Source organism: Nycticebus coucang, chromosome 1, assembly GCF_027406575.1.
Source record: "Nycticebus coucang isolate mNycCou1 chromosome 1, mNycCou1.pri, whole genome shotgun sequence".
Taxonomy (NCBI): Eukaryota; Metazoa; Chordata; class Mammalia; order Primates; family Lorisidae; genus Nycticebus; species Nycticebus coucang.
Window position 1 is genome coordinate 76,235,502 of NC_069780.1, and position 14,038 is coordinate 76,249,539.

The 14,038-nt window shown below is 44.2% G+C and overlaps 1 protein-coding gene across 11 annotated transcripts in view; it reads left to right on the top strand.

Annotated features, from left to right (window-relative positions):
* The first annotated feature begins 4,438 nt into the window (after positions 1 to 4,438).
* Positions 4,439 to 14,038, top strand: part of DCLK2 (doublecortin like kinase 2) — a 289,567-nt gene continuing 279,967 nt past the window's right edge. For 6 of the 11 annotated variants that reach the window (XM_053582556.1, XM_053582545.1, XM_053582573.1 and 3 more), the window contains exon 1: positions 4,439 to 5,520. In XM_053582556.1, the coding sequence (XP_053438531.1) occupies positions 5,100 to 5,520 (421 nt within the window). In that variant the 5' untranslated portion in view covers positions 4,439 to 5,099. The remainder of the gene's footprint in view (positions 5,521 to 14,038) is intronic. The other 5 variants (XM_053582510.1, XM_053582526.1, XM_053582598.1 and 2 more) reach the window with 4 other exon arrangements.

Here is a 14,038-nt window from a genome sequence, read left to right on the forward strand (position 1 = left end):
ATAGCAAGCAGACAGCCCTCAGAATGGGAGAAGGTATTTGCAGGTTATACCTCCGACAAAGGTTTAATAACCAGAATCCACAGAGAACTCAAACGTATAAGCAAGAAAAGAACAGGTGATGCCATCTCAGGGTGGACAAAGAAGACAGACACACAGCCTACAGACACATGAAAAAATGCTCATTATCCTTAATCATCAGAGAAATGCAAATCAAAACTACTTTGAGACATCCTAACTCCAGTAAGATTAGCCCACATAACAAAATCCCAAAACCAGAGATGTTGGCGTGGATGTGGAGAAAAGGGAACACTTCTACACTGCTGGTCGGAACGCACACTAATACGTTCCTTTTGGAAGGATGTTTGGAGAACACTTAGAGATCTAAAAATAGACCTGCCATTTGATCCTATAATTCCTTTATTAGGTATATACCCAGAAGACCAAAAATCACAATATAACAAAGACATCTGTACCACAATGTTTATTGCAGCCCAATTCATAATTGCTAAGTCATGGAAGAAGCCCAAGTGCCCATCGACCCATGAATGGATTAATAAATTTTGGTACATGTATACCATGGAATATTATGCAGCCTTAAAGAAAGGTGGAGACTTTACCTCTTTCATGTTTACATGGACGGAACTGGAACATATTCGTCTTAGTAAAGTATCTCAAGAATGGAAGAAAAAGTATCCAATGTACTCAGCCCTACTATGAAGCTAATTTATAGCTTTCATATGAAGGCTATAACCCAACTATAGCACAAGAATATGGGGAAAAGGCCAAGGGAGGGCAGGGAAGGGGAGAGTGGGGTGGAGGGAGTGTAATTGGTGTGGCCACACCTACGGTGCATCTTAGAATGGGTACAGGTGAAACTTACTAAATGCAGAATATAAATGTCTTCATACAACAACTAAGAAAATGCCATGAAGGCTATATTAAACAGTTTGATGAAGATATTTCAGATTGTATATGAAACCAGCACATTATACACCTTGATTGCACTAATGTACACAGCTATGATTTAATAAATAAATAAATAAAATAAAGTATTCTGCATAAAAATTTATTCAAACGAGTGTTACTAATAATTTAAGGGAGGTTAAGAAAAGGTGTAGAGAATTCAAAACCAAGAGCCAGCCAAGGTCAAAGCAAGCTTCCAGGTAGTTAGGAGCATTCTGTGGCCAGCCCCTCCTAATGAAGCTCCTCTAAATGAGAACCTGGCAGAGAGAGTTGGTGGACCTTGCAATTGCCTCCAAGAGTTAGACCAACTCTGGGAAGATGAATGATCAGCGATCAGATGTGCTTCTCAGTGCTTTTGTTTTCTTCCCCAACTCTGCTGAAAAGCAGTAACCTTTGTGTAACTTAGGGATATAATGTCAGGGGATAATGGTAAGATAGCGAAATATTATATAATTGTATTTATTACTTAAGAAAGGACAAATCATTTATCAAGAACCTTTTTTTTTTTCGTTTTGAGACAGTGTCTCACCTTGTCACTCTTAGTAGAGTGCCTTGGCATCACACCTCAGAGCAACCTCAAACTCTTAGACTCACATGATCCTCTGGCCCCAGTAGCTGAGACAACAGGCACCCACCATCACACCAGCTATTTTTTAGAGACAGGTTTTGCTCTCACTAAGGCTGGTTTCGAACTCCTGGGCTCAAGCAATCCATCTGCCTTGACCTCCCAGAGTGCTAGGATTATAGGTGTGAGCCACTGCATCCAGCCCTATCAAGGACCTTTGAATAAGAAAATGTGTATGCTAGCATCCTGAGATTGAAAGGCTGAAGCCTGTGGTACCAGTCTTCGAGATGACCCCAGTGATTCCTGCCTCCTGGTAGTCACACCCTTGTGTAGTCTCCTCCCACACTGAACAGGGCTGACTCATGCAACCTATATGATATTGTGGGATGACCATATGTGACTTCCAAGGCTATATCATAAAAGACACTGTGGTTTCCACTTTATTCTCTCTTGGTTGCTCGCACTGGAGGAAGCCAGCTGACAGGTCATAGTGAAACTGAAGCAACCCTATGGAAAGTTGCTCATGACAAGGAATTGAGGACTCCAGGAACATCCGTGTGAGGGAGCCATCTTGGAAGTGGATTTACTAGCTCTAGTCAAACCTTTAGGTCAGTGGTTCTCAACCTGTGTGTTGAGACCCACAGGAACTATATTAAAGGGTCGCAGCATTAGCAAGGTTGAGGATCACTGCTTCAGGTGAAGGTGACCTTCCATTAACAACTAGACTGCAATCTTATGAGACTTTGATGCAAACTCTTTCTAGATTCCTAATCTGCCAAAACTGTTGAGATAATACATGTTTGTTGTTGTAAATTACTAACACACGCAGGCCCGTGGGATAATTTGTTACTACAGCAGTAGGTGACAAAATCTGCCCTCCCCAAGAAATACTAATAACAATTCAAATAAACATATCCATCTTAAACCACTTAAAAAGTTAACAGGCTTTAAAGTTACTGGAACTTAGATGGAGCCTTATCTCAAAAAATTTGCCATTTAGTCTTTTGTTTCTCAAAGAGTTGTAACAACAGCAGCATGGGCATCACCTGGGTGCTCATTAGAAATGCAGAATCTCTTAGCTGGGTGGGGCAGGTACCTGCAGTCCCAGTTACTTGGGAAACCAGGCAGGAGAATCACTTGAGCCCAGAAGTTTGAGGTTGCTGTAAGCTATAACCTCACTGCACTCCACTCTAGACAACAGAGTGAGACTAAGACCCTGTCTCAAAGAACAAAGAGAGAAACAAATGCAGAATCATTCTTCATCCCAGACCTACTGAAAAGGAATCTGCATTTTTACAAGATTCCTCCACAGCACGTATTAATGAGTATATGTGTTTGAGACCAAGCACTGATCTATTCCACTCTTAATGTTACAGTCTGTAGTTGGGGACCCTGGCCGTACATTAGCAGTACTTTTCAAACAATACTGCTGGAGAAGCCCATTTCTAGAAATTCTAATTTAATCTGGGTGGAAGCCTTTCATGGCAGTGGACATAACCATAGGACAGGATTTTCCTCTCAAAGGCTGTATTGAAGCCTCAGATCAGTTCTGACTTCCCAGCATGCTCCAGTCTTGGTTCTAGAAGTCAGGTATGCTCAAGTGTCCCCCAAACTACTCTGGGGGAACTGGTGTGCACAAAGCAGAAAACCGCTGTGGCATTGTGGAGCTGCGGGTAAGGAAGAGTGGGCAGAGCTAGGTCCGGCAGCACTGGGAGGTGGCACCACCTTCACTCAGGACTCAGTTCATCCCAAGAAAAGCAACTCTGCCTTTCTACATCAAAGGTCAGTTTTGGACTTGCGGTCCAGAGCCATTTGGAGAACCAAGTGCTGAATACTCTACCATTTCACTTTCCACATTAGGATCTAACATTTCCGAACTTGATCCTTCTTGGATGACAAAATGAAAATAACTAACATTTCTCACAAGTCTTGGTAAAACCTATTTATATATATATATATATTTTTTTTTTTTTTGTAGAGACAAGAGTCTCACTTTATGGTCCTCGGTAGAGTGCCATGGCATCACACAGCTCACAGCAACCTCCAACTCCTGGGCTTAAGCGATTCTCTTGCCTCAGCCTCCCGAGTAGCTGGGACTACAGGCGCCCGCCACAACGCCCGGCTATTTTTTGGTTGCAGTTCAGCCGGGGCCGGGTTTGAACCCGCCACCCATGGTATATGGGGCTGGCGCCTTACCGACTGAGCCACAGGCGCCGCCCGGTAGATTTTATTGTTCATCAGACACTGTAGGATGAGTGCTTGCAAATGATGGAGTTCTTATGTAAAAAGCTCAGACTGATAACATTAAATATCTCTTGGATGGAGGCATGTTGGCAGAGGGCACAGAGATTCTCTCTAGTGCTACGGCATCACCAGTGTCAGAAATAATGCTCGGCGCTCAGCATGCTCTTAACAAACATTTGTTGACTGAATAAATCCCTTACAACCCAGTAACTTCTGATCATTCATTCTATTCAAAGTTACTTAAGGTACCAAGTTCGCGAATCTGTAATGGAAACTGTGGAGGTTCTTTTCTCAAAGGATTTTTAAATTAAGCCACAAATCCACTTTTCAAAAATAAATGGTGTGCCCAAACCCAATGTCGTGTTTTGGATTTCTGCTCTAGCTTGGCGAGGACCCCTCACTGGGAGGAGGCCAAGGGATGCGCCGCCTGCCCTTGAATCTCCTTCCTTTGTAGTTCTCGGGCCTGCGCGTGTGCGTTTCCCGGCGGAGGAGCGCGCGGCGACGGGGCTGCCTAGGACCCAGGGGGCGCCGCTCCTTTGGCGCGGCATAGCCCTCCTCCTTCTCTCCTACCCCCCTCCCTCCGCGGTTTTGGCATCCCCGGGGGGGAGCAGGAGGCTCCCTCCAGCCCTGACAGCCGGCCGAGCGGCCGAGTCGGGCCCGCGCGCGGATGCTCGCGAGTGGGCAGGGCCGGCCGGCTGCGTGGGAGGAAGCGGCCCGGGGCGGCCCTCTCTGTCCGTGACGGCGCGCGCTGCCCCGCAGGCAGGGCCTGGGCGCGAGCGAGGCGGCTGCCGGGCTGCGGTGCGGCGGTGCGGCGGCCGGGGCTCGGGGCCGGGCGCTTCTCCCACGCTCCCCACCCCTCCCCCCTTCCTTCCTTCCCCTCGGCGCTCCCGGCAGCGCTGGCGGACGCGAGCCGCGGCGGGCGCCCGAGCTTTGTGTGCGCCCGGTGGCCCGGCGCAAGCCTGGGGCGGCCCGACTTGGCCTCTCCCGGGAAGCTCCCGAGCGGGAGTTGTGAGGCGTGGCCGGGTGGAGGAGGCGCTTGGGGGGGCGTGGGGCTCCGCGGCCGGCTGGAGGCGCGGAGCGAGCCGTGCCGGACAATGAGCCGGGCAGCTCAAAGCTGCGGCCACTTTTAGCTGCGGGCACCGGCGGGCCAGCGCCTCCGCGGCTCAGCGGCCCCACCTGCGAGGAGAGGGCGGAATGCCAGAGCCAGGTGTCCCGGCGCATTAAGGGCCCTCCCAGCCGGACGGCTCAGCACTGGCTCTCGCTCTGCCGCTAGTTTGCCGGAACGGTTTTGTGTGTGTGTGTGTGAAAAGCCCTTGGAGCAGCGGCGATGGCCAGCACCAGGAGTATTGAGCTGGAGCACTTTGAGGAACGGGACAAAAGGCCGCGGCCAGGGTCGCGGAGAGGGGCACCCAGCTCCTCTGGGGGCAGCAGCAGCTCGGGCCCCAAGGGGAACGGGCTCATCCCCAGCCCGGCGCACAGTGCCCACTGCAGCTTTTACCGCACGCGGACCCTGCAGGCCCTCAGCTCGGAGAAGAAGGCCAAGAAGGCGCGCTTCTACCGGAACGGGGACCGCTACTTCAAGGGCCTGGTGTTTGCCATCTCCAGTGACCGCTTCCGGTCCTTCGATGCGCTCCTGATAGAGCTCACCCGCTCCCTGTCCGACAATGTGAACCTGCCCCAGGGCGTCCGCACCATCTACACCATCGACGGCAGCCGGAAGGTCACCAGCCTGGACGAGCTGCTGGAAGGTAGGCGGAGAGGGCCCGGCGCAGCAGGTGCGGCCGAGCGCGCCAGCAGGTGCAGTGGCCGCGGGCCCGCGCGGTGGGAAGCCTGCGGGGTGTTTTCCTGGCGGCCGCGAGAATTGCATGCTTCCGTCTGCTCTGTAGGCTGTGTGTGGGGGGGCGCACGCCCACAAAATACTCTGATTTTCCTTCCCAAGAGATTTGTCTGTTAATAGGGGAAAAATAATCCTCATGGTCAGAGGCAAATTTAGCTGTTGTTGTTACCTCTGAAGATTTTTGAACTTATATATTGTTGAAGTGCAAACTGTTTGAAATAATGGCTCTCCGACGAGGAGCTGGGTAATCCCATTCCATAAGGTCTGTTCAGCCCTCTGTGTGACTCTGCATCAGGATCCTATAGTACCTGCTCAGCTAAGAAGCTGCCGTGTGAAACGCTCTAGGTTGGTCTTCTTAGTTTGGTTTGCAGCAGAAGGTACAGGAGGTGACAGGGGTGATCCCAGTCAGCAGGTCTCAATCTTGGCTGCATCTTGGATCACACCAGGGACTTGCAAAAATATGAGTGCCTGGCCCCCACCTCCAAGTATTCTGATGAAATTACTTTGGGGTGTGGCTTGGGCATCTGCAGTTTTAAAAGCTCCCCAGATGATTCTAATGTGCAACTGTGGCTGAGAATCACTGTGCTTTAGCACATGATTTAGGGTTTCCTACATCTCCTTGGAAATGAGGTGAGTCAAGGTAAATGTCTCCTGCCTTCTTCCCTACTGAGAGTAGCTAGTTAGAATGATGGAGGCCAGTGGAATCAGCAGTTGGGGATTATTAACTGACAATAAGCCACAATGTGTCAATCCTGCCTTACTCAAAGAAACTGCTTGGCATATGTTGGGTCATTCTTGAATTCCTGCGGTATTTTCTCATCTTTCCTTTCAGGTAGAAAAAGCATTACCAGTAGTTAAAAATCTGCTTCTTGGACTGGGCCTGGTGGCTCACACCTGTAATCCTAGGACACTGGGAGGCCAAGGCAGGTTATTACTTGAGTTTAGGAGTTGGAGACCAATCTGAGCAAGAGTGAGACGGGACCCTCCTCTCCTCCTCCTCTACGAAAAATAGAAAAACTATCCAGGTGTTGTGTGTTGTGGCACACGCCTGTAGTCCCAGTTACCCGGGAGTGTGAGGCAACAGGATTGTTCAAACTCAAGAATTTGAGGTTGCTGTAAACTATGATACTACGGCACACTACCAGGGTGACACAGTGAGACTCTGTCTAAAAAAAAAGTCTCTTTCTTGTCTAAATGGCGCGCAGAAAGGTCAGGCAGAACCCAAGTATGTGTTGACTGCCCATTTATATACCATCAGCCTTCTTGCATCTTTCTTAATGCAAAGGCACATTCCATATATTCATGGCAATATTGGCTTGTCAGAGAGAAGAAACTGAACATTAAGTCAGATATTTTCTTGTAGTTCTTAACATGCTCTTATGTTCTGAAATTATCTCCATTTTACAGATGAGGAAACTTAAGAAGTGTGCTTTGCTTATAGTGCCTGCAGCATGTGTAGTCACCTGCAGTTCACTCTACTAAGGTAGCGACACCGAGGACTCCTGAAATTATTTCAAACAGTTTGCACTTCAACAATATATAAGTTCAACAATCTTCAGAGGTAACACCAACAGCTAAATTTGCCTCTGACCATGAGGATTATTTCTTGGGAGGGAAAGTCAGAGTATTTTGTGGTTGAATTTCTCTAGTTACTGTTATCAGAAGTTTTCACTGCCCCACCTCGATGGTGACCCAGTCAAAATTAATTTGTCTCTTCAGTTTATGTGTGTGTGACTTCACACATTTTCCCAGTTGTGTGTTTTTTAAAGGCTTCTCAAGGAGGGAAAGATAACTGGAGAAGGATAAGTAAAAAGAAGATACAGTTTTAATAGGATCTTATCACTGTATTATGTTAAATACTTCAAAGCCACATTTAGCTAGATATTTCAAAACAGAGCAACCCATTTTTTGACTGATGCACTGTGGTTCAATCAGTGGATCAAGGCAAATGCCTATTGCTTAAGCACTTGTTACTCACATGCCCTTGGATTGCTGTTCCCTGATGTGGTCTCTGAAAGGTCAACAGTGTTAGTGTCTTTTCCTCAAGTAATTGTAGTAATGTATATGGTACAAAAATTAAGGTGAATATTGTGATAGGAGCTGATGAAGATGACCAGGATGCACATGCATTAATGAGAACACACATTATACTTTGAGTCTGTTACTGCCCAGGGGATACGTGGTTCCAACTACTCAATTTTCAAACTGTAGTTTCAACTACAAATGGATGGTTGACAAATTTCCTTCAAATCATTCATTCACTGATTTTTTGATGGTTGGAGATTTGGGGAAAATACTAACCATATGTAGATTTGGAATTATGCCATAATATGGTAAATAATAGAGTTTTAACAAATATTTGCATAGCAAAAGTGTTTTACTGGCCTTGATCAGTTATTTGAAGAAGTTTTTCATATAGTAAAATTACTTCAAAAGAAGAAAATTTTGGCCCTCTTTTGTCATGTGAAATTCTTTCTGATAATGGGTCTTTGTCTAATTTCCCACCAAATCAGTGGAATATCTTATAGCAATGCATTTAAAGAAAAGAAATCATTGTGCTTACTATCAATAATTCCAGAATATAGGTAGTTTCAACTTTTAGTTAAAATTGCGTGTTTAAATATTCATATTTATCTTATGGAAGAAGTAACCAGCCATTTGTGAAGGTATTTGCATCAGTAAAATAGGTATATAGTATTGCCCATGTTGTCAGAATTGATTGCTTTATTTCTTTTTAGTTGATCATTTTTAATAACGATTCTCTTAGGCAGTATTTTACAACATAACAACATAAACATAACAACAGCTCTTTTCTGCCTCTTCCATCCCATGAAACTTATAGTTTACGAGATATTGTTTGTTTGTTTTCTAAAATGTCTTCAGTGAAGAATAGCAAATGATGACTCAACATCGGGGCACAAGCATTCATTCCCAGCCCCAAGCTCATTGATCACAGATGACGAAAGGGGACATTTCCATGGCCCAGATTTTTTTCTTCTACCCTTGACCTTGAGCATCTTCGGAAACTGTGTTCTAGTGTTAGTTGGCATTCTTCCAACACTACACTCAACCAATAGGCACCTTCAATTTATCGATTTACCTGCCCTTGCTGGGTTAAATTCACTGAATTGATGTTGTGTCTACTATAATCCTGTTTAATCTTTAAAACTGGATGGGGACCTCTTCTTGCAGGAGGACTATGACTCATACCAATCAATATAGGGATAATGAGATTGAGCTGTCTGAAGCCAGGAGCCTGCTGAGCTCAGAGTATCTCTAATAGCCAACAGAGGATGTCCAGGTGACTGGTTCTTAAGCTCTCTTATTCAGAGCTGAGTCAGGCTTCCTGGTCTTAGTCCTGTTCCATGTGTCTTCTTATCCTTCTGAGCATTCTGGCTATATTCATAAAGCTTTGATATCCCAAAGAGATATAACCAAGAATAGCAGAAATGGTGCTTGACCAAGCCAGGATTCCTGAGTTCTGCTGACTGATTTGAGAAAAATTTCACCTCTGTTCTGTGGCCTCCATGTCCTTTTCTGTAGAGTGAGAAGTTGGCAGATCACCTAAGTTAGGAAGTTAGGTCCCTTCGACTCCCTACCTGAATGGTTATTTATGGAGTGTATGATGGCCTGGACTGCCTTTCTAGCCAGACCCTTTTTTCCAGAGAATGGAGGAAGCTGCAAATTCCTGCAAAGCGCCATCCTGCAAAGCGAGGAATGGCGCTTTCTGAAGTGCTAAAGAAATTAACAGCTACTTGTCTTAGTCACTCTCATTCCAAAATAAGGTGTCATGTTATTTCTACTCTTTATTCCTTCATAAATGTTAAGTAAGCTGATTGAATTTTTGGTGTATGAGAGAATTTTGATTATGTTGGTAAGGAACACTCCTATTCCTTCATTAAGTGAACTTGAACATTGAAGAAAAATAAGATTCTAAAGAACTAAAACACCTGATGTTTCTGAAGTTCTACCAAACCTAGTTTACTTCATCTATTTGGTTAGGTCAGTCTCTTTGAAGGTAGTAAAGAAACCAATGTACGGGTTGCTGAGAGTTTTAAGTAAAAATGAATTTCCATAAGAACCTAGATTATGCTTTTTTTTCCTGAATTTGTTTTTTTTTAGAGACAGAGTCTCACTTTATCACCCTTGGTAGAGTGCCATGGCATCACAGCTCACAGCAACCTCCAACTCCTGGGCTTAGGTGATTCTCTTGTCTCAGCCTCCTGAGGAGCTAGGACTACAGGTGTCTGCCACAACACCCAGCTATTTTTTTGTTGTAGCCTGGCCAGGTTCAAACACCCTACACACTGAGCCACAGGTGCTGGCCATGAATGATTTTTTTCTTTTTAATAGCAATAATAGAAACTAAATTTTTGGAATTTGTTATAGTTAGGAAAGAATCTGTGAATTATGAGATAGTTGCTCAGAGAAGTCAAAAGTAGTATTAAAGGCATGTGTGATGATTGGACATGGCAGTTTCATGTTGAGTCTTAAATCTGCGAAGCCTTCATTATCTGCCAGACTCCTAGATTCTTTAAGACCTGCTTCAAATATCACGCATTTGTCAAGTCTCTTCCTAGGCCTCTGGGAAGTTTGTCTCAAACAGTTAAGTGATGGCATACTATGTTGGGATTGCTCCACAACAGTCTCTTCAAGGAGTGCATGTTCTACTGGAGAGACAGTGAAAATGCAGCGTATCCAAGATGGTTTCAGCTGAAGTGCTGTGAATGAGGTGGTAATGAGATGGGCTAAGGTGATGAGAAAGGTTTCCCAGAGGAAATAGATGTTGGAGCAAAGGCCTCAGGTCAAGTGTATAGCCCTTTCCTCTGTGAACAGCATTTTTCTTTACCTCTATTATAACCCTTAGCTTTGTAGTCTAGCAGTATATTGTATATATTTCACCTTAGATGAGAGCAGCTTGTGGTCAGGGATTTTGGACACACACTCAATTCATTGATGAAATACCCCAGAAAATTATTTTACCTCTAAGTCCTTTGGCTGTCAAAGGAAGTTTTGTATGAACTAAGCTTGAATACAGTTGTTTTTAGATATTTATGAAAATACACAATTTGAAAACTTAGATTACATTTTGGATAAAGATTAATAGTTGAGGTTCTTCTGTGCTAACTCACTGTTGTGGAGGGAACGACACCTCCACAATACCGTCTATAAATCTGTAAATGTGATTGTCGTCTTCATCTCGTTTTCTTAAAGCAAGGAAAATCAGATGTGCTACAAATACAGCTGCATAATAATCTCTTCCCAGAAGTAATGGGAAGAGAAATTTTCATTTGAAGAATAAGTAATTCTAGAAAGTTGGAAGAAAGTATTTGGGAGAGCATTTGTGAGATTAAGTAGGACGTAATATTATGGAAGTGATAAGACAAGGTCAATTTTCATGAGGTTTTAAATTATGGAAATGGATATTTTATAGTCCTGGGATATGAAATGGAAGAAACTTTTTCTTTCAGAAATGAAAGCTTCTCTTGGGCAGTGATTGTCAGACTGTTTTCCTTATCACCTGCAGGCCCCAGATGTGTTGCTGCAGGGTCTAAACAACCTGGCTAGGTCTTTTTTTCCTTATCCCCACCTGCCCATGCTCCCACTACTTTGTTTTTGTCTCTTATGCTGATAAAGTAAGCCACTACCCTACAGATTTGAGATCCTTTTCTTCTCAGCACTGCCCATAAAACGTCTAGCAGCTGGTAGCAATCACTGTGTGAGACACTTCACATGTTCCATTTCATTTAACCCTGGGAATACCCTGTGAAATACTGCTGCATGCTCTCCCTCATTTTACAGACAGGGAAGCTGAGGCTCAGACAAGGTAAAGAAATTGTCACCTTGAACTAGTGGTAAGAGGGGGGCTGTCTCTTGTGCTCTTTTTCCCTGGCTTCTGGACTTCTATATTCCTAATTGCTATGTTCTCCTACCTGTGAGGAAATGGAGTCCATTCTGTGGGTGGGGCTTTTGGGAGGAGTCTTAAGTCCATTTTCTGTTATGACAAATGCCACAAACTGGGTAATTTATTAAAAAAAAAAAGAAGAAGAAGAAAGAAATTTGTTTCTTATAGTTCTGGAGGCTGGGAAATCCAAAAGCGTGGTGTCAGCATCTCTTACCATCTCCTAAAGCAAGTGTAGGAGACAGAGAAAATCAGGCCAGCTCTGCTGTTTGTAACTAACCCACTCCCACAATAATGGTCTGAGTCCATTTATGAGGGTACACCTCTTAAAGGCCCTACCTCTTACCACTATTACAATGGCAATTAAATTTCCAGCTCACCTTGGGGCACATTCTCAAATCGAAGCAGGAGGTGACTAAATCATGGGGGCAGAGCCCTCCTGGGTGGGATTAGTGCCCTGTGAAAGAGCCCGAGACAGCTTGCTTGTCCCTTCTACGGTGTGGGGTCTTCTCATTGCATCCTATTTACAAACCAGGAAATGGGCCCTCACCACACACCAAATCTGCCAGCACCTCGATCTTTAGTCTCCAGAACTGTGAGAAATGAATTTCTGTTGTTTATAAGTCACTTAGTTTCTGGTGTTTTGTTTTGGTAACTCAGTGGACTAAGGCCACTTTTACCTCTGAAGTTCTTTGAACTTAGGAACTACTCCTGGGGGTAGGCAAGAGAAATACTCTTGGTTCTGTGTGGCTCCATGTTGGCCAGTTGTTGTGGTCAAATATAGTTACTCAGATTTAGATGGAGTTCTTGCAATATCTTGATGACATATGAGGATTCTCTCTGTAGACCATGCCATGAAAGGGAAAATTATAAACCCAGTAGAGGCTGGGACCACAGTTGTCTTTTTTATCCCTTTATCCTATTCAACAAATACTTCTGGCATACAATGTTTGTGGAATTAATTTTACTTTGTGGCATATTTACGATATTTTAATGTACTAGATGGAAAATCTTTCTCTTTCTCTCTCTCCCCTCCCGTTTCTTCCTTCCCTCCTTTCCTTCCCTTCTTTCCTTCTCTCCCTTCCTTCCCCCCTTCCCTTTCTTTATTTTCTTTTTCCTCTCTGCCCCCTCCCCCTGCCCCCCACCCCTCTCTCCCCATTTTCCTTCTCTCTCCCCGCTTTCCACCCCTCTCTTTCCCATCTTCCTCTCCAGGGTCTTGCTCTGTTGTCCATTTGCAGTGGCATCATCACAGCTCCCTGCAACTACACACGCTTAGTTAGACGCAAACTATTCTTCTGTCTCAGCCTTCAAGTAGCTGGGACTATAGGCGTGTACAACCACACCCAGCTAACTTTTCTATTTTTTTTTTTTTTTTTAAATAGAGATGGGATCTTGCTAGGTTGTTCAGGCTGGTTTCAAACTCCTGGCCTCAAGTGATCCTTCTACCTCAGCCTTTCAAAGTGTTAGATTACAGGTTTGAGCCACTGAGCCCAATCTAAATGCTGCTTAGATAAGACAGCTAGCTGGGTAGTTGGCCACATGTATAGAGGTAGAATAAATTCATGTGAGAGGCAAATATTTCTTGCCCCTTTTTGTCTTTCAGTTTTTAGTAAGTTTTTCTTCAAGAAAAATGATGCAGAATATTGTGTTTTAGCAATTTACAAATTTCATTAGTATCTGAGATCCCTGACTTAAATTTTCTCTTTGGACAGCTATATGACCAAATTCTTATACCTTTATTTTTGCTTTATTTTTGTGTATGTGTTTAAATCACAAAATTATTCTTCTAAGCTGCCTAATATTTTCAATGTCTGGTTTGAGTTCTGTACCATAGCTGAGGCTTAGTTTTGTTCATTGTTGGCATTTATTCTTACTTTAAGCATTGTTAGCAGTTGTTTTGTTTTGAGACCGAGCCTCAAGCTGTCACCCTGGGTAGAGTGCTGTGGCATCACAGCTCACAGCAACCTCCCACTCCTGGGCTTAAGGATTCTCTTGCCTCAGCCTCGCAAGTAGCTGGGACTACAGGCACCCGCCACAACGCCTGTCTGTTTTTTGGTTGTAGTTGTCATTATTGTTTGGCAGGCCTGGGCTGGATTTGAACCCGCCAGCTCTGGTGTATGTGGCTGGGGCCTTAGCAGCTTGAGCTACAGGTTCTGAGCCTTTTCATTTTAGTTTTAATGCAGTCTGTTAAGTTATTCTATGAGTCAGAAATACCTTAAGGCTATAATTTAGATGAATACTTGTATTCCTTAAAACATACTGGAATTTTATACTAATCCGTGGTATTTTGTCCTGTTTGCCATGTTTCCTACAGCCTAACCAAGGATATTCATTATGTTGTAATTTGTCAGAGGCTTTTACCTTATAGACTAAGGCAATGGGAAAATAGTGCAACTTAAGTACTTTTGATTACACTATAACATTTACTAACATCTGAAACATAGTGACTAAAATGACCTACAATTATGACCTACTGTGTTACCTTATATGTGTGTATTTGTTGAAGTTTGGTTGGAAGTGATTATAA